This window comes from Coloeus monedula (assembly GCF_965178545.1).
Source record: "Coloeus monedula genome assembly, chromosome: 4".
NCBI lineage: Eukaryota > Metazoa > Chordata > Aves > Passeriformes > Corvidae > Coloeus > Coloeus monedula.
Genome location: NC_138784.1, coordinates 74,823,031 through 74,847,921, shown reverse-complemented (window position 1 = coordinate 74,847,921; position 24,891 = coordinate 74,823,031). Strand labels below are relative to the sequence as shown.

Genomic DNA, 24,891 nt, shown 5'->3' with positions numbered 1-24,891 from the left:
AGCACAGCAGGAATATCCTGGAATATCTGTGGAATATCCTGAGACATCCATGGAAAGTGGGAAGGAAAAGGAAATCTCTTGTAGGGAGCATATCTTGGATTCCCTGTTTGGAGTGTGCATTATCCCTGTTTTAAAAGTCTTGGGAATCATCAACTCTTCAGTCAGCCAATCCCAAATAATGGATGGATGGTGTGGCCAGATGGGATCAGATAAAAAGGGATCATCCTGGGTTTTTACCCCCCTGCCCCCCCAAAAATGCGGAATTAACCACCAAAACATTTCCCAAGGGCTTTTCCTCACTCCCATCCTGCCCTTTCCAGGAGCTCTGGCGTTTGCCAGCGATTTGGAGAAGCTGTCCCAGCACTCAGATCTGCATCCCAGTCCCTTCCAGTCCATCACTGGTCTGAAATCCTCGGAAAAACGTACCTGGCTGGTGTCCTGCTGAGGTTGTCCCTCCAGCCTCTCCTCCAAGGGCTGGAGGAGCTCCAGGGAATGGTTTCCCTGCGGATCATCTGGATGTGGTGGGGGCACAGCCAAGCTCTGCAGAGGGGAATGGATAAATGCCGACAAAATTCCATTAATTCCCAGAAAAAGCGGAAAAGACGGACAGCAGGAGCCTTTCCCAAGCCCTGACACTGATCCATGCATCCCCATCCTTTCTCCAGCTCAGCTTCCCATTAAAACAGGGGCAAACCTCAAAATTCCAGTGATCAAGCTCTGGGAATTGTAACTCCTTTGCATCCATCCAGTCGGCACCAATGGAAAAGGAAGGATTCCCTGGGGGATGGAGGGATGCTCCAGTGGTCCCAAATCCTATTTTCCAGTTTGGGTTGGGCTCCCAAAGCTCAACAGAGATAGTTTTGGGGCCTCTGTATCCCGAATCCCAACTTTTGCTGGCTTCAGGATTGGGTCTTTTGGTGCAAACCTCCCCTCTTAAGCCCCTAAAATGCCCTAATCCAGTTTGGAAAAATCTGGGAAAAACCTGAGGACACGGGAGGAGCCTGGGGCTGAAGGGGGGCATCCTGTCCCACCTTGCCCAAGTCTCTGAGGAATTGGATCATCCTGATCCAGCCACTGAGGGAGAAAAAAGCCCAGGAGATGCCTCCAACAGGAAGTCCAGCATGGAGAGACACCTTAAAATTGTGGATAAATTCTGAATTCCCATAAACAGGAGCTGTTAATCAGGATGCAGGTGGCTGGAATTAGTCTGGATACTCCAAATGAGGCCTCTGGAGTCACAGAATCATGGAATGTCCTGAGTGGGAAGGGACCCACCAGGATCATCCAGTCCAGCTCCTGGCCCTGCTCAGGACATCCCAATAATCCCAACCTGGGAGTGTTGTCCAAATGCTCCTGGAGCTCTGGCAGTCCCAGCATGGACAATCCCAATCAATCCTGAGAGCAGGATTGGATACATCCCTGCCAGGGCAGGAGACAATCCACAGAATCCCAGGATGGACAGGAATTCCAGGACCATCGAGTCCCAGCTGTGCCCGATGCCCACCTTGTCCCCAGCCCAGAGCCCTGAGTGCCACATCCAGGAATTCCTTGGACACCTGCAGGGATGGGCACTCCAAACCTCCCTGGGCAGCCCCTGCCAAGGCCTGGCCACCCTTTCCATGGGGAAATTCCTGCTGATGCCCACCCTGCCCCTCCCCGGCCCAGCCTGAGGCCGTTCCCTCTCTCCTGTCCCTGTTCCCTGCGAGCAGAGCCCGACCCCCCCGGCTGCCCCCTCCTGTCAGGGACTTGTGCAGAGCCACAAGGTCCCCCCGGAGCCTCCTTTGCTCCAGCCTGAGCCCCTTTCCAGCTCCCTCAGCTGCTCCTGGGGCTCCAGCCCCTTCCCAGCTCCCTTCCCTGGACACGCTCCATGTCCGTCCTGACTGGAAGAGCCCAGAGCTGGACACAATAAAAATCCCAATTTCATCTTTCCTGCTGTTTATTTTCACCTCAGGGAATGCTCCAGACTGTGACAACTCCGGAACCTCCAGCTCCAGGCTCTGTCCTCCTCCTGTCACCTCGGTGCCGGTCGGGACACGGTGGGAAGTGTCGGACACCAGTGGATCCTGTGACACCAAAACAAGGGATTGGTGTGACAGGGACAGCCCTGAGCTCCCAGGATCCACACCCGTGAGGAGCTGGATCCTGGTGGCTTCATTCCGACTTTCTCCAGCACCCTCTGTCCCACTTGGTGACATTTCTGACCCAGGATGGAGTGAGTGGGCAGCAATTCCTTGCCGGCCACATTCAAACTTCCCTTCCAAAGAATCCTCCTCCCTCCCTGGGATCCCTTTTGCCATTGAGATCCCACTCAGGACCCCTTTTGGTGCTTCCAGCCCCACTCCCACCACTCCAAAAGCCCCCAGAGGGCACAAGGACACTTTGGTGGCTTTTGGGAATGGCCTCTATGGACAACAAAGCTTGACTGATTCCTTTATTCCAATTAAAAAATCAATCATTTCCATCCCTTTATCCTGAAGATCCCAGACCCCAGTGCCAGCCATAGCCTCTCTGAAGTCACCGTGACCTGCTCGATGACAGAGGTGACCCTGACGCCTTTGGTGGCTCATTCCCACCTCCTTCATTCCCTGGAGGTCCGTCACCCCTGGCAGGTGGCACTACTCACGGTGACAGGCACGGCTGCCTGGTTTTCCCCGGAAGTTTCGCTTGTCCCAGAGCCACCCCGGTGCCACAGGAGCCCATCCAGCCCATCCCGCAGCATCGCGTTGGAGAGGTCCCTCAGCAGCGCCAGCTGGAACCAGTGCACACCAGTAAGGCAGCCCAGTGCCGCCCTCCTGTCCCCAACACGTGAGCAGCCACCCCAAAACCAAGGAATGATGGATTCCCAAGGACTCACAGGGCAGGGACAGCTGAGGGATGGTTTAAATACAGGTTAGGGATCAAGGAGTTGATCCGTGGAGCTTTTGTGGGGTCTCTCCCCATCCTAAATAAAAACCCCACATTTGTGGCCTTTTTAGGACTTCAAGGGGACTTTAAAAAGAGGGAGAGTGGTTTTTTCCATGGGAAGATGGGGATGGGACATGGGGAAAAAGGTTTTAAACTGGAAGAGGATTGAGGTTGGATATTGGGAAGGAATTTTTGGCTGGGAGGGTGGGGAGCTGCTGGAATGGAATTCCCAGAGCAGCTGTGGTTGCCCCATCCCTGGAAGTGTCCAAGGCCAGGTTGGATGGGGTTTAGAGCAACCTGGGATGGTGGAAGGTGTTGAGGTTGGAATCAGAGGAGCTTTAAGGCCCAAGTGTTGCTGTCACGGGGGCCTCAAAGCCACCACCCACCCCATAAAACGGCAGCAGAAAAACTGTCCCAGAAATATTTAAATAAAACCTGGAAAAGGAAATGGAATGAACCTTCCTGGGAGTTCTGGGGCAGCAAATGTCACCTCCAGAATTCCAGAGAGGAGAGATGGAAAAGCCGTGGTCAGGAGGAAAGGCAAAGGATCTCCTACCTTGATCCCATACACTTCAAAAAGCCTCTCCAGGTCCTGCAAGGGGAAAGAAGGGTCCCAGCTTCTCCCCCTCTGCTCTCCAGGAAGTTTCTCCTGGAGGTGGCTGATGGCCAAAGGGACACAGATTGGGTCCCCTCAGCCATCCCAATCCCCGACAGAGAGGGAGGTGCTTCCAACATTTATATGGAATTAAATTTTGATCTATTTACCTTCATTTCCACTCCTTTTCCTGGTGGGCCGGGTTCTCCCTTGGAATAAACGAGATCAACTCATTAATTCCGTCATTATCTCCAGGACGAGCAAGAAGAGGAAGGGGAATAATCCCACATGTGACCCTTCCTCTGCCACCAGCCTGCTTCATAATCCCTGATAAATCCCATTTAGGGGTTTGAATCCCACCCTGCTCCATGGGCTCCTTCCCTCCTCCAGAGGACACAGGCACAGCTGCATTTTGTAGGGAAAGTTTGGCCCACGAGCAGCATCCAAGTGAGGTTTGGGCCAGAGCTTTGCTCCATCCCCTTCTCCACCTCTTGCCCATGGACAAAGTATGGAAAAGGAAAGGTTTTTGAGGTCCCTCGGTGCCACCAGTGCAGAGGACACCAAGGAGGACAATGGCCAAGGTGTCCCCTTGGTTGGTGGTCCCTTCTGGAGGTGGCCATCGTGCTGGTTGCCCCACACGTGGCTGGGTCCAACATCTCCAGCGGGATGGGCTCCCACAGGAGGTCACAGTGATGGAATTCTGTCTCCAGGTGGGAGATTTTGGATCGTGCACAGATGGAATCGTGGATGAGCCGCAGGGGTTTGGGAGGTCCAGCCTGGAGCCTCCTGGGGTGAGGAACATCTGCTGAGGTGGGGCTGAGCTGCCTCTCTGAAGGGCTTCATTTCACTGAAATCCGGGTTCGGCATCGACAGATTCCGGTGGAATGAAGGGCACCAGGAAGGCCCCAGTGGCATCTCCAGCCAAGGTGTGCCAGGGAGAACTTGGGATGCTCGTGCCCTGGATAAATCCTTGCTTTTCCAAAGGTCTGGATCTCGTGGCAGCCAGGAGATCTCCCTGTCCTGGTGCTGCTTCCTGCAGCATTTTCCTCTCCATTAAGGAAGGAGTTGTTCCCACCTTTAAAGATCTTGGATGTGTGGGATCTGAAGGCATTCCTCCTTCCACCCCTTTCCATGTGCTCTTCAACTTGTAGGAGGAGGAAAGGAAGGAACCATCTGTGAACATCCTGGAAATTTATCCCGTTTGACTCCTGAAGAAGCTCCTTCCTAAAGAAGTTCCGTGGAGATGTGGGACCATGGCCCCAGTGTGACCACGAGTGCCTGAGCCCACCCCAGGAGCTCTGCTTCGAAATCCCGAACTTTTGGGGGTTCAGAGGAGACCTGAGCTGGGTTTTCCTCCTCTCTGACCTGCCCGACGTGGTGGCACCACCACAAAAATGTCCCCATGGACTCAGGACCTACCTTTGGGCCTGGGGGGCCCCTTTCACCTCTCAGGCCGTCCTTCCCAGGATCTCCCTGAAAACCAGCAGGAATGTGTTAGCTCCGCTGTGAAATTCCCATTTCCTGTGCGCTGATCCCACACTAACTCCACCTTTTCCTGAGGGACCAACCAACCCCTTCTTGTGTCTCCCTAATTCCCATTTTTAAGGTAAATTTGGAGCAATTCTGCTCTTCACTTGAAGCTTGACCTCCAGAAGGGCTCTTATTCCTGGGAGTTCTCCTGCTTTTCCTTTTTCCATTTCTATCCCATCTGGAATAATGGAACCACCTCTTTTGCAACCCTAATTTTGCCTTTATTTCCCTGCCACCACATCTTGGCTGAGGAAGCAACATCATTTCTTTGGGAAAGCCTGGGATTGGATCTGTTTTGGGCTGACGGATCCATGGGGATATTCCCTGCTTTTCTCCCAATCCCACTTTTCCTGTGACTCAGGACATGAGTCCTGCAGGTAAATCAGGAATTTGGCAGGACTGGCTGCAAAGGATCCATCCAAAGACACTCTTTGGAAGTCTGGGAATGAGTTTTTCCTCCCAGCACGACGAAATATCCCAGGAATTGCTGCTCTGCCTTGTGTTCTCCTCTGTCCCCACCAAATAAACAGCAGCAATAAATAAAATTAAAAACAAATCAAATAATTAGATCAAATAAATTGAATAATTAAATAGAATAAATTCAATAATGAAAGAAAATAAATCATTAAAGAAAGTAAGTGAAATAATTAAATGACAAATTTAAATACCCAATTCTTGTTAAGATGGCCACAGGGAGAAGGGTGGGAGAAGGGTGAGGAGCTGCTTTGGTATTTTTGGGAATCTCCCAAATAGGATTTAGGTAAAGCCATGAGAAACTTGGTAATATTTTCCCTGATTTTTTTCCCACAGGGATGAAAAAAGGATGGAGCGAATCCATCTCTGCTGGATTTATCCATCTGTGCTGGATCCATCCAAGCCCGATCCAAATAAATAAATATTATTTATTTATAATGCTGGGAATAAATAAAAGCTCTCCCAAAATCCACCCTCCCCCAGCTGCTCCTTCAGGGATTCCTTACGTCCTTCCCAGGTTCTCCTGGATCTCCTTTCATTCCCTGCTCTCCAGGTCGCCCTGGGAGTCCAGGAGGACCCTGCAAGAAGAGATTGACAGGAAAAACAACAAATAGAGCACAAGAAGCTCAGAAAAGGAAAATAGCGAGGAAAATGTTATTTTTCCCACAGGAAAGGAATCTTTGGAAGTGGATATTTCCAAGTGAGGGCTCCCATTGGGATGGGGAAGGGAATCAGAGCAGCCCCAACACTCTCCAGGGCACGAAATGATAATAATAGTGAGAAAAATGGAATTATTACCCTGATTCCTCTCACTCCTGGCTCTCCAGGGACTCCAGCTTCTCCCTAAAAGAGAGGAGCAGCTTTCCAAGTCCATCAAGCGACGGGAATTTTATTGCACTTACACCTGGAGGAAATGGTTTCAAGAGAGACAAGCGAGTCCATCACCCATTCCAGGGGCTCTAATGGAGGTGAAATCTCTTTGGCACTGCTTAATGCTTGGAAAACTGGGATAGAGGCAGGTTTTGGGATATCTGGGATGTCTTAAATTAGGGATGGTGTTTTACAGCATTCCCGTAAACGAGGAGAAAAGGGCACAAGGTGTGGGGTGGCTGGAATATTTAAATGTAGGGGTAGGATGAGGGGATTGCCACCAAATCCCACTGTTCTGAGCTCCAGGAATGTTTGGATAACGCTCTCAGGGGCAGGGTGGGATTGCTGGAGTGTCCTGTGCAGGGCCAGGAGATGATCCTCGTGGGTCCCTTCCAACGCAGGATATTCTGGGATTCCATTAGTGGCACTTTCTCTTCTGCATCTCCCAGAAAAAAAAGTTAGACTTGAGTTCTTTCATAGCCTTTCTGTTCCGGCCTTTTGGAATGGGAAATCCAAGATAAAATAAGGATGAAGAGGATTCTCCACAGTCTCGTTTAAGGGAACAAATAAACAGGAAATAAAATGAGCAGGGATCAACTCCAGGACAAATCCAAGGGTTTCATTTTCCAGCTGCTGTTTTCCTGGTGCCTTGGGAAGGGGTGGGATTACCTTGGTCCCAGAGGAGCCTTTCTTCCCTGGTTCTCCCTACAATGCAAAAGTTTTTCACCATCATTTCCTGCTGAAATTCAAAGTTCTTGTTCTGGAATCACGACTCCGAAGTCAGGGCTGTTGGAATGCAGCCACTTCTTTTTTTTCCAAGATTTCCCTGGGTGATCCTATCCCACCTGATGTCCAGGGATCAAGCCAGCCCTTGGAGCTGCAGAAAGCTCTTCACTGACTGTGGTCAGGTGAGGTTTTCCAGGAGCCAAGTTGGGAATTCATGGGAGGCTGGGAGGAGACAGAGCCAGGACAGGTGACCCAAACTGACCACAGCGACATTCCAGACCAGGCGACATCAAGCTCAGTGTACAAAAATCCAGTTTTCCAGAAGCCATCAGGATGATTTTGTGAGGGCCCACCTTGTTTGATCCCAAGAGGGAACTATTAATAGGGATCCTATTCCATGTGCAGGGATCAACCCAGGCCTTGGAGCTGAGGAAGCTCTTCACTGGGGTCAGGAGAGGTTTCCAGAACCCAGTCAGGATGTTTTTGTGAGGGGCCACCTTGGTTTTGTGAAGCACCATCTTCTTTTGTGAGGGGCCACCTTGGTTTTGTGAGGCACCATCTTCTTTTGTGAGGGGCCACCTTGGTTTTGTGAGGCACCATCTTCTTTTGTGAGGGGCCATCTTGGTTTTGTGAGGGGCCACCTTGGTTTTGTGAGGGGCCACCTTGTTTTTGTGAGGGGCCACCTTGTTTGGCCATTAGAGGGAATTATTCGGGCCGTCCTGTGAGTAGTAGGGATTTGAACTCCATGATTTTTATGGATCCTTTCCAAGTTGAGATCATCTGAGGCTCAGAACCAGAAGTGAGCCCCTCAGGGCTGGTGTGGGTGCACCTCGTGCTAAATCCATGTCAAGCAGATGTGACTCAGTGACAAAAATCCTGATCAAAGAATCCCAGAATGGTTTGGCTTGTAAAGGACTTTAGGGATCATCTCATCCCACCCCTGCCATGGCAGGGACACCTTTCACTAGCCCAGGTTGCTCCATGCCCCAGCCTGGGGCACTGACAGGGATCCAGGGGCAGCCACAGCTGCTCTGGGCACTGATGCTGAATAACAAGGAATGTTGTCCCTTTGTCCTGCTTGTCACTGCAGGGCAGAACTGGGATTGTTGGTTATTCCCAAGGGATCAGCAGCTCCATCCCCCTGGATCCTGCCTTTACTTACATCTTTTCCTCTCAGCCCGGCCTCTCCTGGTTTTCCAGGGAATCCCGGTTCACCTCTCTCCCCCTAAAGGAAACAAGACTTGTCACACTCCTCTTTCGCATTCCCATTTCAGACATTGAGGGGCAGGTTCCAGCAGCACATCCATGGTCACGGAGTTGCTTCCACACTCCTGGATGAGGTTTGGGCTCAGAGCATTTACCCTGTGCTAGGAAGGGCTGGGATTGTAGGATTTCTATTATTGATATTTATTTGACTGTGATTTATTTAATAATCTGTATTTACAGTGCTTCAATTTATTTAGTTATAGTATTATTATTTTTATGGGATTATTGGGCTAGAAAGCATCCAGCTCTAACCTCATCCATCCTGACTCCACCGTCATTCCTAGAATTCACTCAGGCCAGAATCCATTGAGGTTCTCCACCTCCAGATTAGCAGAGACTCGAGATGGATCCAGGCTTGGACACAGGATCAGTTCCCATTCCATGTTCTAGTTTTTATTCCCAGTTAAATCAGCTGAGCTCTCATGGATGGGTCCTCATGGGCTCTGTTTGATGTTTGTCCCACAAGGTCCTGGGTTTGATCCCATTTCCTTAAGAGTTGGGTTGGATGACCCTTGTGGGTCTCTCCCAGCTCAGAATATTCCATGAAATCTGGGAAGTTTGTGACACGGCCTCCCCAGGCCTTCTCCCAACCCCAAACACCTTTTGCTGCCTGCACTTTGCAACCTCATTAGCACATCTCGTTAACACCTCCTGGCTTGGATGCATCCCATTTTTCTCTTGTGCCATCCCATTTCTCCCTGCCCAGGAAGCTGATCCAGCCTAAATATTCCATTCACTGATCTGTGGAACAATTCCCAAATCCAAAACCTCCTCCAGCCAAGCCTGGGGAGATCCCTGTTTGAGGAATGCCCACAATGAGACTGAAGTGAACAAATGCCATAGCTGGGATCTTTTCCAGAAATTTCTTGACTGGTTTTGAACTTTTCCTGGGAAAAATCCTGCTAGTGAGGATTAGCAGGAATTTTTTTAAGGCCTGATAAAAGATGTTGGAAGAAACCTCCAAGACCACTTGGTTCCACCCCCTGCCACAGGCAGGGACACCTCCCACTATCCCAGGCTGCTCCAAGCCCCAATGTCCAGCCTGGCTTTGGACACTCCCAGGGATCCAGGGGCAGCCACAGCTGCTCTGGGAATTCCATTCCAGGGCCTCCCCACCCTCACAGGGAACAAAACTTTCCATGGACTCACCTTCTGACCTGGCTTCCCAGACAATCCCACATTTCCCTGCAGAAACAGAAGGAATGACACAGGTAAGATAATTCCTGGTGTCAGCAGCGAAAATCAGAGAAGGGGAAAACCGGGAATGTCCCAGAAGGGGCTGCTCCAAGCACACCCTGTCTGGAACTTCCTGTCTCCCCCACTTTGAAACCATCACTCTTTTGGGCTTCCCACCCCTCTCCCAAGGATACTCATCCATAATATTGGGATTTGCCAACTTTTGCTGGTTTAAAATGAATGGGACTGTGAATGTCCCTGGAGAAGGGATTAACCCAACCCTTCCTGGGCATCAGCCAACTCCCATGGGAGCCACCAGAACCTCCTTAGAGACAAAAGTCAGGAAGATAAAGCCTAAGGTGACTTTCAGGACAGGAAATCATTGGAAATGAGACTTCCTCGGATTCTGTTCACCAAGATTGGATTCTGTCCACCGAATCACCAGTTGAGCATTGACCGTCCGTGTTTTCCTCCAGTCATGAGGAATTCTCCACATTTTGGGGCAGTCCCGCACAGTTTGCACCCAGCTGTGGAGGACAGAGCTCATGACCCCACCACCCCAGACCTCCCCAGGGTCACCAACCCTGCTCCTTGTCACCTCCCCAGTGCTCATCTCCTCAGAGGTGAAGGCCAACAAATCCATGGAGGTGACGGAGAGATTTTGTCCCTAAACCTCCCGGTTTGTCCCCTGAGCCCTTCCCATTCCACACCCACCCCACTGTCCCACTCACCCTGTCACCAATGTCTCCCTTTAGCCCAGGCTGGCCAGGAATTCCAAATCCTGGACTTCCCTGAAAAAACAAAGGCATACAGGGTCTTGCCAGGGCAGCTTTTCCGAGCTCATCTGAGAAATCTCCACAGAGCACGAAAAGCCAGAGCAGATCCAAGGTATTTCCATCTGCATGGACAACCAGGGAGCGGAGCTTTGAGTCCCTCCCTGATTTCCTTTCCAGGAGCTTTGGATTTCTCTACATGGAAGGCTCCCCCTGGATTCCTGGATGGATGACCTGGGGAGAAATCCCATCTTCCTCAGAGTTTCCTTGGTCGCCACAAACAAAAGAAATCCTTTTATCCCTATAGGAAGTGCAAGGTCATCACCTTCTCCCCTTTTTCTCCTGGGATTCCTTTGTCTCCTTGTGGTCCAGCTGGTCCAGGATCTCCCTGGGAAGAAAAGACACACCTGGAACCAAGAATATCCTGCAGGAAGCCAAGCCCTGTTCCCATGACTCCTTAGGGCTGCGTTTTGCACTTCTAATGCACCCTGGAAAAAATTCCCTTGCCAAATCCACCCATCCATCCATCCTGGATTTATAAGGAAGTTTTTTCTCAGGGCACTTGATCTTCTGCCATGCCAAAGTCATCACAGCTGCTGCCACACTACAAAGCACCATAAATGCATTTTTACTGGTTTAAACAGAATAAAATGAGCACCTTCCATTTCTCTGCAGGTTGACAGTGAAGTATCAGGAAGAAATGAAAAAAAATTTGGATATTCCAGGCCACATTCCATCACCAGGCCACAGCAAAATTCCTAGGACACTACTTAAGCTCAGCCTAAAAGAAAAGAGGGATTTTTGCCAGCCAAGGCTAAGCAGTCTGGGCAATAGGACCAATAAAAGGAGGTGATTCCAACATCCAATCCCAGGAAAAAAGTCAAAATCCATTGTGTCTATGGAATGAGGGAGGTCTGAAGCACTGTAGGGAATTTCCATGGAAAAGCCAAGGGGAATCAGTCCCGCAGTAAATCCTTCTCACAGAGAGAAGGTTCTTTCTTGGCAGGATGGCAGCGAGAGAGCAAGACTGAAAAAAAAAAAAATTAAAAATTCCACTGAAAATATTCCAGGTCATGTTCCACCTCAAAGCCACTGAGAAAGTGAATGGAATCCTCTAAAGCCGCTGGAAAACATGGACAATAAAGCCAGGGAATAGCTCTGTCCCAGAGATCTCCTCGGTTTGGGAAATTCAGTTTGCTCTCAATGAGGCCAAACTCTGGATCAGGACCTAAAGATGTGGGAAATCTCCAGCCATGGGAATTCTCAGCACAGGAGACCTGACCCAGCTTTGGAGTGGGCTCTGCTTTGAGCAGGACGTGGGATTGGAGACCTCCAAAAAATCCCTTCCAGCCTCTGCTATCCCTGATTTTCACCTCCTTTGGCTGGAAGTATCTTCTGGGATTGGGCTGGATCTGCCTTTGAGTGATGTCTCCCTTCTGAAATCCCAAACTTCCCTCCAGATTAGGGAAAGAATGGGAACACCAGGTAAAAACGTCAATAAAATAAAGAAATATCCCCAGGAGAAGACTTTTCCAAGCTCTCCTCTCCTGTCAATCACAACAGAGATGGGATTCAGGAAACATGGAACAACCTCCCCCTTTCCAGGAGGAGATCTTGCCTTTTCAAGCAGTGCTAATTAATGAATGAATTAATTAACAGTCTTACCCTGACACCTTTCTTGCCTGGAGGTCCCAAAACCTGAGGAGGAGAAGAAATCACAGAAATCCTCCGTTATTTGTGGAAAAAAAAAATTAAAAAATCTCCTTTTCATGGTACCTTTTCCAAAGCAAGGAATGTTATGGAACAAGAATTGTTATGGGACAAGAATTTTTATGGGACAAGAAATCTTATGGCACACAGAGGTGGCCACCACTGAGGTTTCTCCTTAAAGCTGGAATCTGGAAGGACATGGAGAGCTGTGGGTGGTCCTGCAGGGCTCATCCCTGTGATGAGGAGCTTGAGCAGGGACAGGTCTGGAGCACACAGATTCAGCAGTGGGAATTTTTATCCTGATGTTTCCTGGACAGCAGTGAAGCTCCTTTGAGGGGACAATGGGAATACTGGGAATACAAGAAGTGGAGCAAGGGAGAAGAGGACAAAGTTGGCTGGAGGGTCAGGGAAAAGGTTTGGGTGTTCTTCCCGCAGTTCTGTGGGACACAGCTCTTGGATTCCCAGCATTTTGGGATTGGAGCTGCACAGCTGAAGGACATGAAAGGCTCTAATCCACTCCAAGTTACCTCCAAGGCTGGAGCACCTGGAAATTCTGGGTTTCCCTTCAAGGCAAGAGGATGGACTGGTGGCCATTGAAATGAAAAATGGGAGGCAGGGAAAACTTTCTGCTCATCCCTTTCCCACCATTTATTCCTTAAAAGTGCCCAAAACTCATCTCAGAAGCACAAGAGCCAAGGAGAGGGGACACACTGAGCTCAAGGATATCCCTGCTGGATCCCACCAGGAACAAACTGGGAAAAATCAGGATCATTTCACCTGAGCTGGTCAAACGCTCTCGTACTGTTTCACTCACTTGGTCTCCCTTCTGCCCTGGAGGTCCTGGGATTCCCTGGAAGAGATCAGAAGGGAGTTTCTGCCACAAGGAAAACAGATCCAGCACTTTCGATTCCTGCTGTGGTGGGACATTCCCAGACAGAGGGAGGGAGGGAAGGATGGAGCTCTTCAACCCAATTTTCTGTTAATTACAGGACAGCTCTTCCAGCCTGGAACTCTGGAGTCTCCCTGGCCACAAAAGCACCGTTTATTATTTAAAATATCCCACCCTGCTGCCATTCCAGATCTCTCCTGGCAGCAAGGAATTTCAGAGTCCAGGAAGTGTGAAATGATTCCCATTCTTTGCTTTTGACCTGAAGGTTCCAGGTCAGGCTGGTTTGGTTGAAGATTTCCCTGCTCAGAGGCCTTGGAAGGTCACTTCCAACCCAAACTATTCTGTGATCCAACGATTCCCACAGGAATCATGATGATGCTGGGTAGGGACAGAAAATTTCCTTGGAACCTGAATTCCAGGCCCAGGAACTCGGGGTCAGGATTTCAGCACCCACCTTTGGTCCTGGTGCTCCTGGAGGTCCCATCATTCCCTGAAAACAACAGAGGAAGCAGTGAAAGCTCTGATTTTAAACCCCAAATCTTCCCTTCTCTCGCCCTTTCCATTTGGAACCATGGGATTCCAAGGAAAATCTAAATATTGGAGGAGACTTTGGAGACACTGAACATTCCGAGAGGATTTTAATGCAAATCTCACTGCGAAATTCCCAACCCACCTGCTCTCCTTCTTCTCCCTTCACACCAGCAGTGCCGGGAATGCCAATTCCTGCCATTCCCTGCAAGGAAAGCACAGCATCCTCAGGAATGCTGATCCCAGAGCACCCATCCTTCCCAGATTGCTGCTCCAGAGTCTTTCTTAGCCAAGCAGGAGGGGAGAAATTTCCTCTGGAAGTGTTTGGCTCTGAGCAGAGCCAGTAAACTCCAGGAATGTTGGGATATCCCAAAATGCCTTCCCACAAGTCTACCCTGATATTCCTTTCATTTTCCCCCTGGGCTGAGGGATTCAGGAAATATCTGACCTTTTCTCCTCTTGGTCCAGGAAGTCCAGGAACCCCATGGGGCCCTACAGGGCCTGGCAAACCAGGTTTTCCCTGGAAAGGAAGGAACATCATCAGATCCCTTTTTTTATCCAATCTGGAAATTTTTAATTCTGCAGGGAAATATTGATCCTGACATCTGAACAGTTCCTTGAAAACTGAGGAATTACAGAGCTCTCTGTGTATTCCCAAATTTCCTTTCCTCCACAAAGAAATTATGAATCCCTGGTTTTACTCGGGAAGGGGAAACAATGGAAGACAGAGGCTGGGAACCCACGTTGGTCTGGAATGGGGAATCCAGACACATGGAAAGGGCTGATTTATGGGATATGGCTCTCCAACATGGCAAAGACAACCAAAACCAGATCCAAGAAGGTCAGAAAGAGGCACCTTGGGAAGGATGGAAAAACAGCACATGGATGTTATCCATCAAGTCTGAGCCATTTGTAAGGCGGGGAATTCCCAAACCAATCCTGGTGTCTTTATTCCCAGTAATCCTCCATGGACTTTTCTTCCTTCTCTTAGCTCCCCTTGAACTCAAACTTCCCCCATCCCAAACCTCCCTGCGGGATGATTTCTGGGAAGAAGCACCCGTTTTCCTTTGTTTTGGATCTGCTGCCAGCTCGGGCCGTTTGCTGTCCCGTGCTTCTGATCCACATTTTTCCCTCCTCTGGATCTGTCCCAGTTTTCCCCTGACTTCCTGGGGCCACTCACCGGCTCTCCTGTGTCTCCTCTGTCACCTTTGAGGCCACTCCTCCCACGGGGACCCTGCATGAAGCACAGGACAGTCTCACTTCATGATCCCTTTATGGATCTCCATGGAATTTTGGGAAGTTTGGAAGCCAGAACTTCTTGGGCAGCTTGGAAATAATTACAGAAAAAGGATTTTCATCCCAAAGTGAAAGCCACCCTCAGGTACTCACCCTGATTCCTGAATCCCCTGGTTCACCCTGAAACACAAAGGACAAGGAGAATTCCCATGGGATGGGCATTTTGGGACTCCTCGCCAAACTTCATCCCAGCAAAAAATCCTGCAGGCTGACAATCCAAGAGAGCAAAATTCCCACTCCCGAGGGAAGGAGAGCTTTGGGAGAGGTCTCCAGACACCTCCCCCTGCAACTTCTGGAGTCAGATCTCCTTTTCCTGTGGCACATCCCAGAACTGTGCTCCAAACTCACCTTGATGGAGATCCCTGGTGGGCCTGGAGAACCTGGAGAACCCGGAACCCCAGGAACCCCCGGCTGCCCCTTCTGCCCCTGCAACAAGGAAAAGTGGGAGAGGGAGGGATGTGGGATCTCTGCCAGGCTTTGGGAAGCTGAAGGCTCCCCCAAACTTGGGGTTTGATACTCACAGGGGGGCCAGGCTGCCCATTCCGGCCAGGAATCACCTCCACTCCTCCCAGGACATAGCCCGGCTCTCCCTGTGGATAAAAGCATGTTGGGAGATCCAGGAGCAGACTGGGAATTTGGTGATTTAGGGGCAATTCCATCAACCCAAAGCACCTGGTACCCAAAGCCACATGGCCATGACCTGAGTTTTGCTTGCTGGCATGGAAAATAATGAATCCTGGGGAAAAAAAGGACGTTGGCTTTCAGCAGGATCCATTCCTGATCTTCATCCGTACAGATGGCTCAGGGGGATGTGAGGAAAGAGGAGGAACGGGGACTGCGAGAAGGACAGGATCCTGGGATCTGCCCTTGGTTGGTATTGAAATATTTTAGTGTCCATGAAGGCATGAAATTCCTGAGGGAAACTCCCCCAGCTGGACTGGCAGTGTAGGATTAGTTAGACACAGCTTAAAAGTTCACAGTCACCAAAGATCCTGGTGAAAATGCTTGGGAAAGAGAGGTCACAACAACGGAATGGATTTTTCCCAGTGAAATCCAGGAATGGAACTCACTCTGTCTCCTTTTGGCCCTGCTGGTCCTGGGTAGCCTGGAGATCCCTGGAATTAAAAATAAATTCTGCAGCATTAAATAGAAAATCACCCACAAGACCATGGATTCTGATCCCTGGAGGTGTCCAGGGCCCGGTTGGACAGGGCTTGGAGCAACCTGGGATGGTGGGAGGTGTCCCTGCCCATGGAATGGGATGAGTTTTAAGGTCCCTTCCAACCCAAACCAACCTGGGATTGCCAATACTCACAGTGTCACCTTGGCTGCCAGGGAGCCCCTGCAAAACAGGACAGACAGATACTGGTCATATTCTCTGGAATGACCCTTTGGAAAAGCTCGTTAAACCAATCCATACCATGATTCCAGGGGGACCTGGAGGCCCTGGCCGGCCCGGCCTACCCGGCAGCCCAGGAATGCCGTCCTTCCCAGGGAGACCCTAAAAACATGGAAAATAGCAGTGATAGCCTTGGAACTGCAAACCCAAGGAGCTCCATGCAGCACTTGAGAGCATTCCCAAATGCCAGAGCAGTTCCCTTTTCCTGGATTTTCAAAGCCAGCATGGAGCAGGAATAGCAAAACACCAACAGAAGAGATCTGAGGGTGATTCTTTGCTCGAGCTCTTCCTCGGTCATAATTTGGTTGTATTTACTGCCAGAGGGCAGGGCTGGATGGGATATGGGGAAGGAATTCCTGGCTGGAGGGTGGGGAGGCCAGGGAATGAAATTCCCAGAGCAGCCGTGGCTGCCCCTGGATCCCTGGAATGTCCAAGGCCAGGCTGGACATCGGGGCTTGGAGCAGCCTGGGATAGTGGGAGGTGTCAAGGTTGGAATTTGATGATTTTGAAGTTCCCTTCCCACCCAAACCATTCCGTGATTCCATGATATTAATTATCCAAGTGGATCATGCTGGTGGGGCCATTCCCTTAAGAGCTGGACTCGATGATCCATGCGGGCCCCTTCCAGCTGGGAATATTCTGTGACTCACCCGCTCCCCTTTCTCTCCCTTCACGGTGAAGCCGTGGGGGTCAGAACCCCTGTGAGCTGCTGAGCCCCTGGAGCCCTTCCATGGAAAAGAGAAAAAAAAATTATCAGGGAATTCATATCCACCAAAGGATGGCAAATAAACCGGAGCAGCCAGGAAACACGGACTAAAAACATTCCTTGGCTTAGGCAAAAAAAGGGAAAAGCAAAGTTGACCATCCAGGAGAATTCTCAGATGTTTCAATTCTATTCCTATGAATTTATAATATGAATTTTTATTCTCTCCAAGTGCTCTGCAGTGGCTTTATCCACCAAAACATTCCCAGCTCTATCCTAGATTTCCCAATTCCACTCCCTGGATTTCTTTGGTCTTTAGGGCTGGACAGTGAGGTCAGGATGGGACACAGTGTCCTAAATCCGCTGGGATTTCACTTTGTAACTTCTCTCAGGGAAGAAGATTTTCCTTGTGCCTGACCCACCCCAAGCTGGATTTACTCCCAGGTGCAGGAACTCACCTTTCCCAGTGGGATTTGGATCCCTGGAAGCTGAGGGTCAGAACAAATGGCTTCTATCAGCTCTTGGAGGATTTGGGGGAAGTCGTCGAAGGTGCTGACGTAGAAAACGTCCTGGGGGTTCTGCTGCAACAAGATCTGGTGCAGCTCCATGGGGTCAGCTCCCGACACACCCACAGCAATGACACGGAGCCCTGGAATGACACGGATCCCATCGCTCCCAACCCTTGGCATCAGAGCTTCCAACCCCCTTCCTGGCAGAAACCTCTGGTGGGATCAGGTATAAGCCCCGGAGAAGTCACCTGGAGCTAGGTGTGAGTTACAGCAAAGCAGGTTGGGAAGAGAAAAAAGAAAGGATAAAGAAAGGAAGGAGCCAACAGTGCCCTCAAAGGGACTCCTCACACAATGCACCATCCTCAGCAGCCTGGAAATTCATGGAGAACGCAGGGAAACACAATGGGGCAACCTCAAACCCCTGGAAATTCATGGAGAACCCAGGGAAACACAATGGGGCAACCTCAAACCCCTGGAAATTCATGGAGAACCCAGGGAAACACAATGGGGCAACCTCAAACCCCTGGAAATTCATGGAGAACCCACGGAAACACAACAGGGCAACCTCAAACCCCTGGAAATTCATGGAGAACCATGGAAACGCAACAGGGCAACCTCAACCTCCTTGAAATTCATGGAGAACCATGGAAACACAACAGGGCAACCTCAAACCCCTGGAAATTCGTGGAGAACCATGGAAACACAACAGGGCAACCTCAAACCCCTGGAAATTCGTGGAGAACCATGGAAACGCAACAGGGCAACCTCAACCTCCTTGAAATTCATGGAGAACCATGGAAACACAACAGGGCAACCTCAAACCCCTGGAAATTCGTGGAGAACCATGGAAACACAACAGGGCAACCTCAAACCCCTGGAAATTCGTGGAGAACTGAAGGAAAAAACAACAGGGCAGCCTCAATCACCTGGAAATTCATGGATAACTGAGGGAAACACAGGAGGACCTTAAACCCCTGGAAATCCATGGAGAACTCAGGGAAACACAACGGAGCAACCCCAAACTCCTGGAAATTCATGGATAACCGAGGGAAACACAACAGGGAATTCTCACCCAAAGCATGGGCTGCTCTGGCTGGGGGTAACACGTCATCCTGGGATTGTCCATCGGTCACGAGCACCAGGATGTGAGGAAAACCCGGCCTCATCCCTCTGGAGGGCTGGAATAATTCCCTTAGCACGTAGGATAGGGCATGGCCTGAGCAGACAGGGAGAGACAGGGTGGGAGTCTGGATTAATTCCGTGCGTCTGGACTCTGGATCTCCTTCCACAGGTGGAGCATGAAGGGAATTCCTCACAAATGGAAAGCCTTGGGCATGGGAAAACGTCTTTTGAAGGATAACAGCAGGAAATCAGCTTGGCCAGAATGGTTCTGGTAGAATTAGCAGACAGTTTTGGAAAGGGAAAACAAATTCAGGAGATTTGAAGCATTTTTCTTACGCTTCAGGAAAAAAATCCACCAAATTCCCATTTCCAAATGTCTTTGGAAAGACCAGGAAAGTTTCACAAAGAAATATCCCACTGATTGAAACGGTCAAGAAGCTCCAAAACACTATGGAAAGATTCCTACATGGAGTAAAATGTCTTTATTGACACAAACTCCATAAAAAGAAGGATTAGAGACAAGGTTAGCCAGGAATTTCCAGCCTGACTAATTCCATGCTTTCTTTCCCTGAGCAATCCCATAAAAATTCCTGTATTTTGACCATCCCCGTTTTTTTGTGCTCTTATCCAATACCACTGAGGCATGATGAGGGATTTGGGTGCCTCAAAGCTTTCCTGATGTGAAGAATTCATTGAAAAATCCCAAAACTAGAGAATATTCCAAGTTGGAAAGCATCCACAAGGATCATTGAATCCAGCTCCTGAATGCTCCATAGCGGGATTAAATCTTGGAGTTACTGGCACCAGGCTCCAACCAACTGGGCTAAATGATTAAATTAAAATTAACCTTTTTTAATTTTCCATTCCTGGTTGTGTTCCTCCAGGGAACCAGGTATTCCCCATGTCCTGCTGGGAATGAGCACATGGAAAATGTCCTGCTCCGAGCTTTGTAAAAGAGACAAAAGTATCTGGATTTCTGGGATGCAAGAATGCTTCAAATCAGCCATCCTCATGTTTATGGTGTAAAAACCTTCCTCAAGTGCAGGCAAAATCATAAAATAATGAGGAAAACCCAGGGGGAAAACCAGGACATGGATAAAGCACAAAGTGGTTGGAAAAACCACTCCCGAAAATTAAATTTAATCCGTTCTCAAATTTAGAACAACTTTGAGCACAACGTTCCCACCAAGGAAATGGCTCCAAACCACTCAGAAAAATGTTTTCCTCGGCTTCCAGGTTCTGACTTGATCCAGAAGGATCATCCCAGGTGTCCAAGTCCCCTCCCAGACCTGTTTTGGTGTTGCCTCCGGTGTAGCTCAGCCCTTTGATGGCTCCGAGGGCTCCGTTGCGGTCGCGGTGTTGGTTGAAGTGAAAAGCTGCCCTGGGCTCCTCGTTGTACTGAGCAACAGCAACCTGCCAAAACCAGGGATTGAAATCCCCAAATCCACAGGAAATGGGACAGACTGCCTCGAGTCAGAGTGTGGTGCACCGGGAATGGGATTCCGGGAAAAAGGAGTCAGATCGGCACCTAAACCAACATTTTTTTATGTCCCCAGAGTTATTTGTTGGCCCAGGGTAACTCCATCATTCATCTAAAACCTCCAAGCAAGAGTCCAAGAAATTCCCATTTCCTGCTCAACTTAAAAGGGGCTCCGTAATTCTCCCTTCCTAATTTAAATGTGACATTAATTAAGCACAAATGACCCCAAATAAATGAGGAACAGAATCTTCCAATTGGCTTTGCTGTCATTAAATCCCTCAGGCTTCGTTTGCCCTTGAGGAGTTTCCCACCATGACCTGAGGCTTTGGTTCTCTGTTTGTTGGAGGAGGGAGCTGCTGGCACATCCTGCATTTCCTACTTGGATCCACACCTGGATTCTCAACCATTCCCACTCTGGATTTCCAACTGTCCTCACTTTGGGTTCCCAACCATCCTCACTCTGGATTTCCAACCATTCCTCCTCTGGATTTCTAATCATTCCCACTCTGGAATCCCAATCATCCCCACTCTGGATTTCCAACCGTCCCCACTCTGGATTTCCAACCGTCCCCACTCTGGATTCCCAACCATCCTCACTCTGGATTTCCAAATGTCCTCACTTTGGGTTCCCAACCATTCCCCCTCCGGATTTCTAATCATTCCCACTCTGGATTCCCAACCATTCCCACTCTGGATGGGGTTGGAAATGGGATCCTAGATGGGAATATGCACCCAGCAGATCTCTGAGCTAACCTAGACAGTATTTCAGGTGTGGAATTTGCTTTATTCCCAATGATTCAGTCTTGGAAAAATAGCCAAGAAATGGAAATCTAACCAAATGGGAAGGCTGACATTGAGGAGACTTTAATTCCTGTCTGTTTTGTTCCATATATGTTTTTCCCTGGCCTTTCTGTTCCACAATTCCTGGGTGAGCAGAATCTGCTCCTGGCAGGGCTGAGGAGAAGGAGAAAAGAGAAGGAAAACAACTTCAGGAAATGGAATAACAAAATCTTGCCTGTGTCCCCTCAGGCCCAATCTTGGGGAAATAGGAAACGATGCGGAAGAGGAGATCCTTCACTTTATTGAAGTTGCTCTGGCCGATACTCGAGGATTCATCCACCAGGAACCCAACGTCTGCCTTGAGCTTCCCACAAACTGCAGAGGGAAGAGAGGAATTCCGTAAGCTGAGGGGTCCTGAAGCAGAATCGTGGGGTTTTGTGTGTTCAGAGCAAAAAAACAAACCCCAAACCTCTTGTGGTGCCAAGTTCTGGGTGAGCAGCAGCACCTTCCCCCCTCAGGGTCGTGCTGAGGCCTTCACCACATTTATGGGGTTTGGGCCTTCCCTGACCCTGCCCACTCGTTATTCAAGGAATTAAGACCACTTTTAGCTCCGGGGATCAGAGAAGATCTTGGCCTCTGGAAGTTTTGACTCTTTCTACATCATCATCACAGTCATCATCATCATTCCCACACTCACTTGGCCCAGGCAGCGTTGTCAGCGACGCCGACACCGCACTGGTCCATACTGGAGCCTCTGGAAGCTTTGTGCTGGTGGGCACTGGGCGAGGAGTGGTCCCCACACTGCTGGGAGATCCAGATGGAGACTTCCTTGTATCCAGTGGTGTAGGAGCCACTGGAGTGCTTGGTGGCTCTCTGGGAGGTCCTGCTGTAGGAGCCAAACAGAAAAGGTGGATTTTAAACCTCTTTTAGCCACAACATCACTGTCCAGCAAAGAGGAAAAGGGTAGAAAACCCAAAAATCAGCCTCGAGAGCAGTTTTCCAGGGAAAACCGCAAGCCAGGTCTCCAGCCTCCACACCTGTTTGTCCAAGGAGCGCTGTCTCCGGTCCCTCCATATCTCCAAACACTGGTTTTATGGAAAACAAATACGTTTCCTTGGAGCTCAGCCCTGTCACTCGATACGATCGGGAAGCTGCTGGTAACAATTCCTGGGAAAGAGCGGGAGCTGTGGAAAACAGGAGGAAACATGACTGGGAGCCAGAAAAACTCAGAATAATTCCCATTTCTGCGGCATCACTGTTGGCAAACAGGAATTTGGGGATGAGATGATGCCTGGGATTTGGAGCAGAGACACAAGTAAAGCATATCCAAAGTGCTATGGTCAGGTCCTAAACCATATGAAACGAGGTTGATTTTGTGCATTAAAAAGGGAAGAAAATTGGAATTTATCCAAGAATTTAGGGAATTTGGTACAGGTGATGCCCAAGGCTGAGAGACCAATTTCTATCCAGTGGATCCTATGGATAGAAGTAAGTTTCTTTTTTTTTGGGAACGAAGGGAAAGTTTGATGAAAAATAAAATCCAACTTGACTGAGAAATTCAGTTGCACAGAATTCATAGTTTTGATTTAAAATCATGATAGGGAAAAGATGTCAAAATAATGATTGACATTTCCAAAACACCTTATTTCAGAAAAAATAAATGACGAGTTTGACAATGTTCAAAGTGAAACTTGCACTTTTTTAGTCCGAAAGAACATTTTACTTAAAAAAAAAATCACGGAAAAAGCTGAACTTCTATGGAAAGAAATAAAATCAGTGCAAATAATCTGCTCCGTTGTCATCGACTCATAGAATTAAGGTTGGAAAAGATCTCCATAGGTCAAATCCAGTTTGTTCTCAAATCTCTGCAAAAAATTTTGGGAGGGAGGTTCTCCTCCTTTAAAAAAACCCAGTAAAATCCCCCTTGAAATTTGACTCAAACTCTTCTGCTCCCAGTTTTTGAGAAGCTGAGTCAAAATAGCCATAATTGGTTTATTTTGTCTGATCCAAAGGTGGAATGATCCCAAGCAGAGTAGAAAGGGATCCCATTTTTTATGGGACAGGCTGGATGGAATCAGCAGGGAAAAGGGCATTAAAAGAGCTCAAAAAGAGCAAGGGAAATGTGTCCTAAAATAACTTTCATTTAGGACAAAAATCAAGTTGTGTGGAGGAAAATTAATCAAGACAAAAAAAAAAAAAAGGACCAGATTTTTAATTGCTTTTCTACACCAGTGTTGGCAGCCGGGATAATTAACCAGGAAAAACTGGAATTACTCGCTTAGGAGCATAAATCTGATCCTATGGAGAAGTGGGATCAGGATTCGTCTGCTGGTGATGGGAAATCAAGATTTATAAACCCGTTCCAGCGGGATCGATGGAGGGAGGGCACCAGGGGGACTGTCAGACATGGGATTATCCATTCCTGCTTCCCAGACAACTCTGAAATCAGGGATTTCTGAGCCCTTCTGGATCAATATTTGCACAGGAAAGGAACAGTTGCTTTAGCTCAGTAAAATCACCCCAGAGATCCAAATTTTCCATTCCCAGATCACTTTTCCATAGTATTGCCAAATCAGTCAGGAGAAGTAATGGTGAGGAATGATTAAGGAATTTTTGGAAGCTCTTCACAGCAGAGCAGAAATTTTAAACAGCTAAGAAGGAGGTTTTATGGATGAGAAAAATCCACCTTTTTTGGTGGATTTGATGGACAGGAAGGGACACTGATAATGCCAAAATTCCTTTTTTCCTGTGCTATTCCCACACCTCCTTTTTTTCTTCCCTCAGAGATTTTGCAATGGCCAAATGGGACATTTTGGGAGCTTCCTCCAGCTCCCATTTTTCCTTTTTTTTTCCCCCAAATGGAGAAGCTGAGATGAAGGAACCCATGGAAACCCTCAGGGTTCTCCTGCTAAACAGGATCCAGAGAAGTTCAGGAGGTGGATCAGGGTTTCCTTCCCACACTGAACATTACCTGAGGACAATCCCCACGTCAGTAAATACAGGGATGCTCCAGGAACAGCCCCCCAGGACAACAAAATGCTGGAATCCGCAGCCTCCTGCACGGTGAATCCCATCACTTTGGGCAAATCCACTGTTGGAAAAACAAAGAACAAAGTTTAGGGGCTGAAAACAGCTCTGGAGACCCTTCTGCCTCCGAAATTCCATGATTCTAGTGAGAGGAAGGAGTTCCTCCAGCACTCCAGGTGTTTTCTCCAGGAAGCTGAATCAGGCCAGGTCCTCAGTTGGTGGGAATTGGTGGGAATTTTTTAGTCTGGCCTCTAAACTGGCTGAAATTGGAAGTTTTGGGATGGGCAATGAAGTTTTTCCTGTCATTTTTTCCAGATGCTCCCTGAAATCCCAGCATTGGCTCCGTATCCCTGACTTTTCCCACCGTTTGATCTCCAAACAACTCATGAGGGATGTTGGTCTTTACCTGCTGGAAACGGTCAAGCTATTGCAACTAAAGAGGGAATTCCAAGATAATGTGCCCCAAAAATGGGGATTATTGGCTGGGGAAGACAGGGAAAGTCCCAAAATTCCTCAGTAGCAAGAAAAAAGGACCGCTGGCTGGTTTTGGTGGGATCTGAGAAGAAACAAGGCTGAGTTGGATGGGGCTTGGAGCAACCTGGTCCAGGGAAGGTGTTGGATGATCTTCAAGGTCCCTTCCAACTCAAAACATCCTGGAATTCCAGGAATAAGGTGTCAATCAGCCAAAATTGCTCTTTTTCTTTCACTCCCCTATGGAGATGTTCTTATCCCAATCCATGAATCCCACACTCACAGGTTTTGGCTGTGAGGACCGTGGGGTTTCCCTCCTGTCCCCTTCCCACTGCAGACACGGAGATGGTGTAGGTGGTGTTGTCCTTCAGTTTGGGAATGGTGAAGGCAACGGCCTCTGCCGGGACCAGCTGGGAGGATTCCGAGTCACCTGAGAGGAGACATCCCGAAAAACCCGCAGTGTCCATGGAAAGGGAAGTGTAACAGTCATTGTTACAGCAGCTTCACACTCATCTGACAGGACCTGGCCAGGGAGGAGAGTTAGGAACTCATTTTGCCTGTGGGGAAACTGAGGCACAGGGAGCGGACAGATCCGGTCACAAAGGTGGAAGGGAACGAATTCCTGGATATCCCAAATCCCAGCTATGTTTATATCCTTGGTTA

At 49.0% G+C, this 24,891-nt stretch overlaps 1 protein-coding gene across 1 annotated transcript in view; it reads right to left on the bottom strand.

Annotated features, from left to right (window-relative positions):
* The window catches only part of LOC309572248 (uncharacterized protein), a gene marked incomplete at both ends in the record, with an annotated part of 79,810 nt that overhangs the window by 37,311 nt on the left and 17,608 nt on the right, over positions 1-24,891 (bottom strand). Inside the window, 33 exons of the mRNA XM_082280381.1 lie at positions 427-540; positions 2,624-2,749; positions 3,461-3,496; positions 3,670-3,708; positions 4,919-4,972; positions 6,010-6,081; positions 6,302-6,346; positions 7,043-7,078; positions 8,262-8,324; positions 9,515-9,550; positions 10,273-10,332; positions 10,640-10,702; positions 11,980-12,012; positions 12,839-12,874; positions 13,368-13,403; positions 13,587-13,646; positions 13,890-13,961; positions 14,622-14,675; positions 14,831-14,857; positions 15,086-15,163; positions 15,259-15,327; positions 15,808-15,852; positions 16,053-16,079; positions 16,158-16,238; positions 16,787-16,861; positions 17,298-17,488; positions 18,421-18,564; positions 19,760-19,883; positions 20,966-21,105; positions 21,428-21,616; positions 21,768-21,914; positions 23,702-23,821; positions 24,512-24,658. Coding sequence (XP_082136507.1) covers positions 427-540; positions 2,624-2,749; positions 3,461-3,496; positions 3,670-3,708; positions 4,919-4,972; positions 6,010-6,081; positions 6,302-6,346; positions 7,043-7,078; positions 8,262-8,324; positions 9,515-9,550; positions 10,273-10,332; positions 10,640-10,702; positions 11,980-12,012; positions 12,839-12,874; positions 13,368-13,403; positions 13,587-13,646; positions 13,890-13,961; positions 14,622-14,675; positions 14,831-14,857; positions 15,086-15,163; positions 15,259-15,327; positions 15,808-15,852; positions 16,053-16,079; positions 16,158-16,238; positions 16,787-16,861; positions 17,298-17,488; positions 18,421-18,564; positions 19,760-19,883; positions 20,966-21,105; positions 21,428-21,616; positions 21,768-21,914; positions 23,702-23,821; positions 24,512-24,658 — 2,639 coding nt within the window. The remainder of the gene's footprint in view (positions 1-426; positions 541-2,623; positions 2,750-3,460; positions 3,497-3,669; positions 3,709-4,918; positions 4,973-6,009; positions 6,082-6,301; positions 6,347-7,042; positions 7,079-8,261; positions 8,325-9,514; positions 9,551-10,272; positions 10,333-10,639; positions 10,703-11,979; positions 12,013-12,838; positions 12,875-13,367; positions 13,404-13,586; positions 13,647-13,889; positions 13,962-14,621; positions 14,676-14,830; positions 14,858-15,085; positions 15,164-15,258; positions 15,328-15,807; positions 15,853-16,052; positions 16,080-16,157; positions 16,239-16,786; positions 16,862-17,297; positions 17,489-18,420; positions 18,565-19,759; positions 19,884-20,965; positions 21,106-21,427; positions 21,617-21,767; positions 21,915-23,701; positions 23,822-24,511; positions 24,659-24,891) is intronic.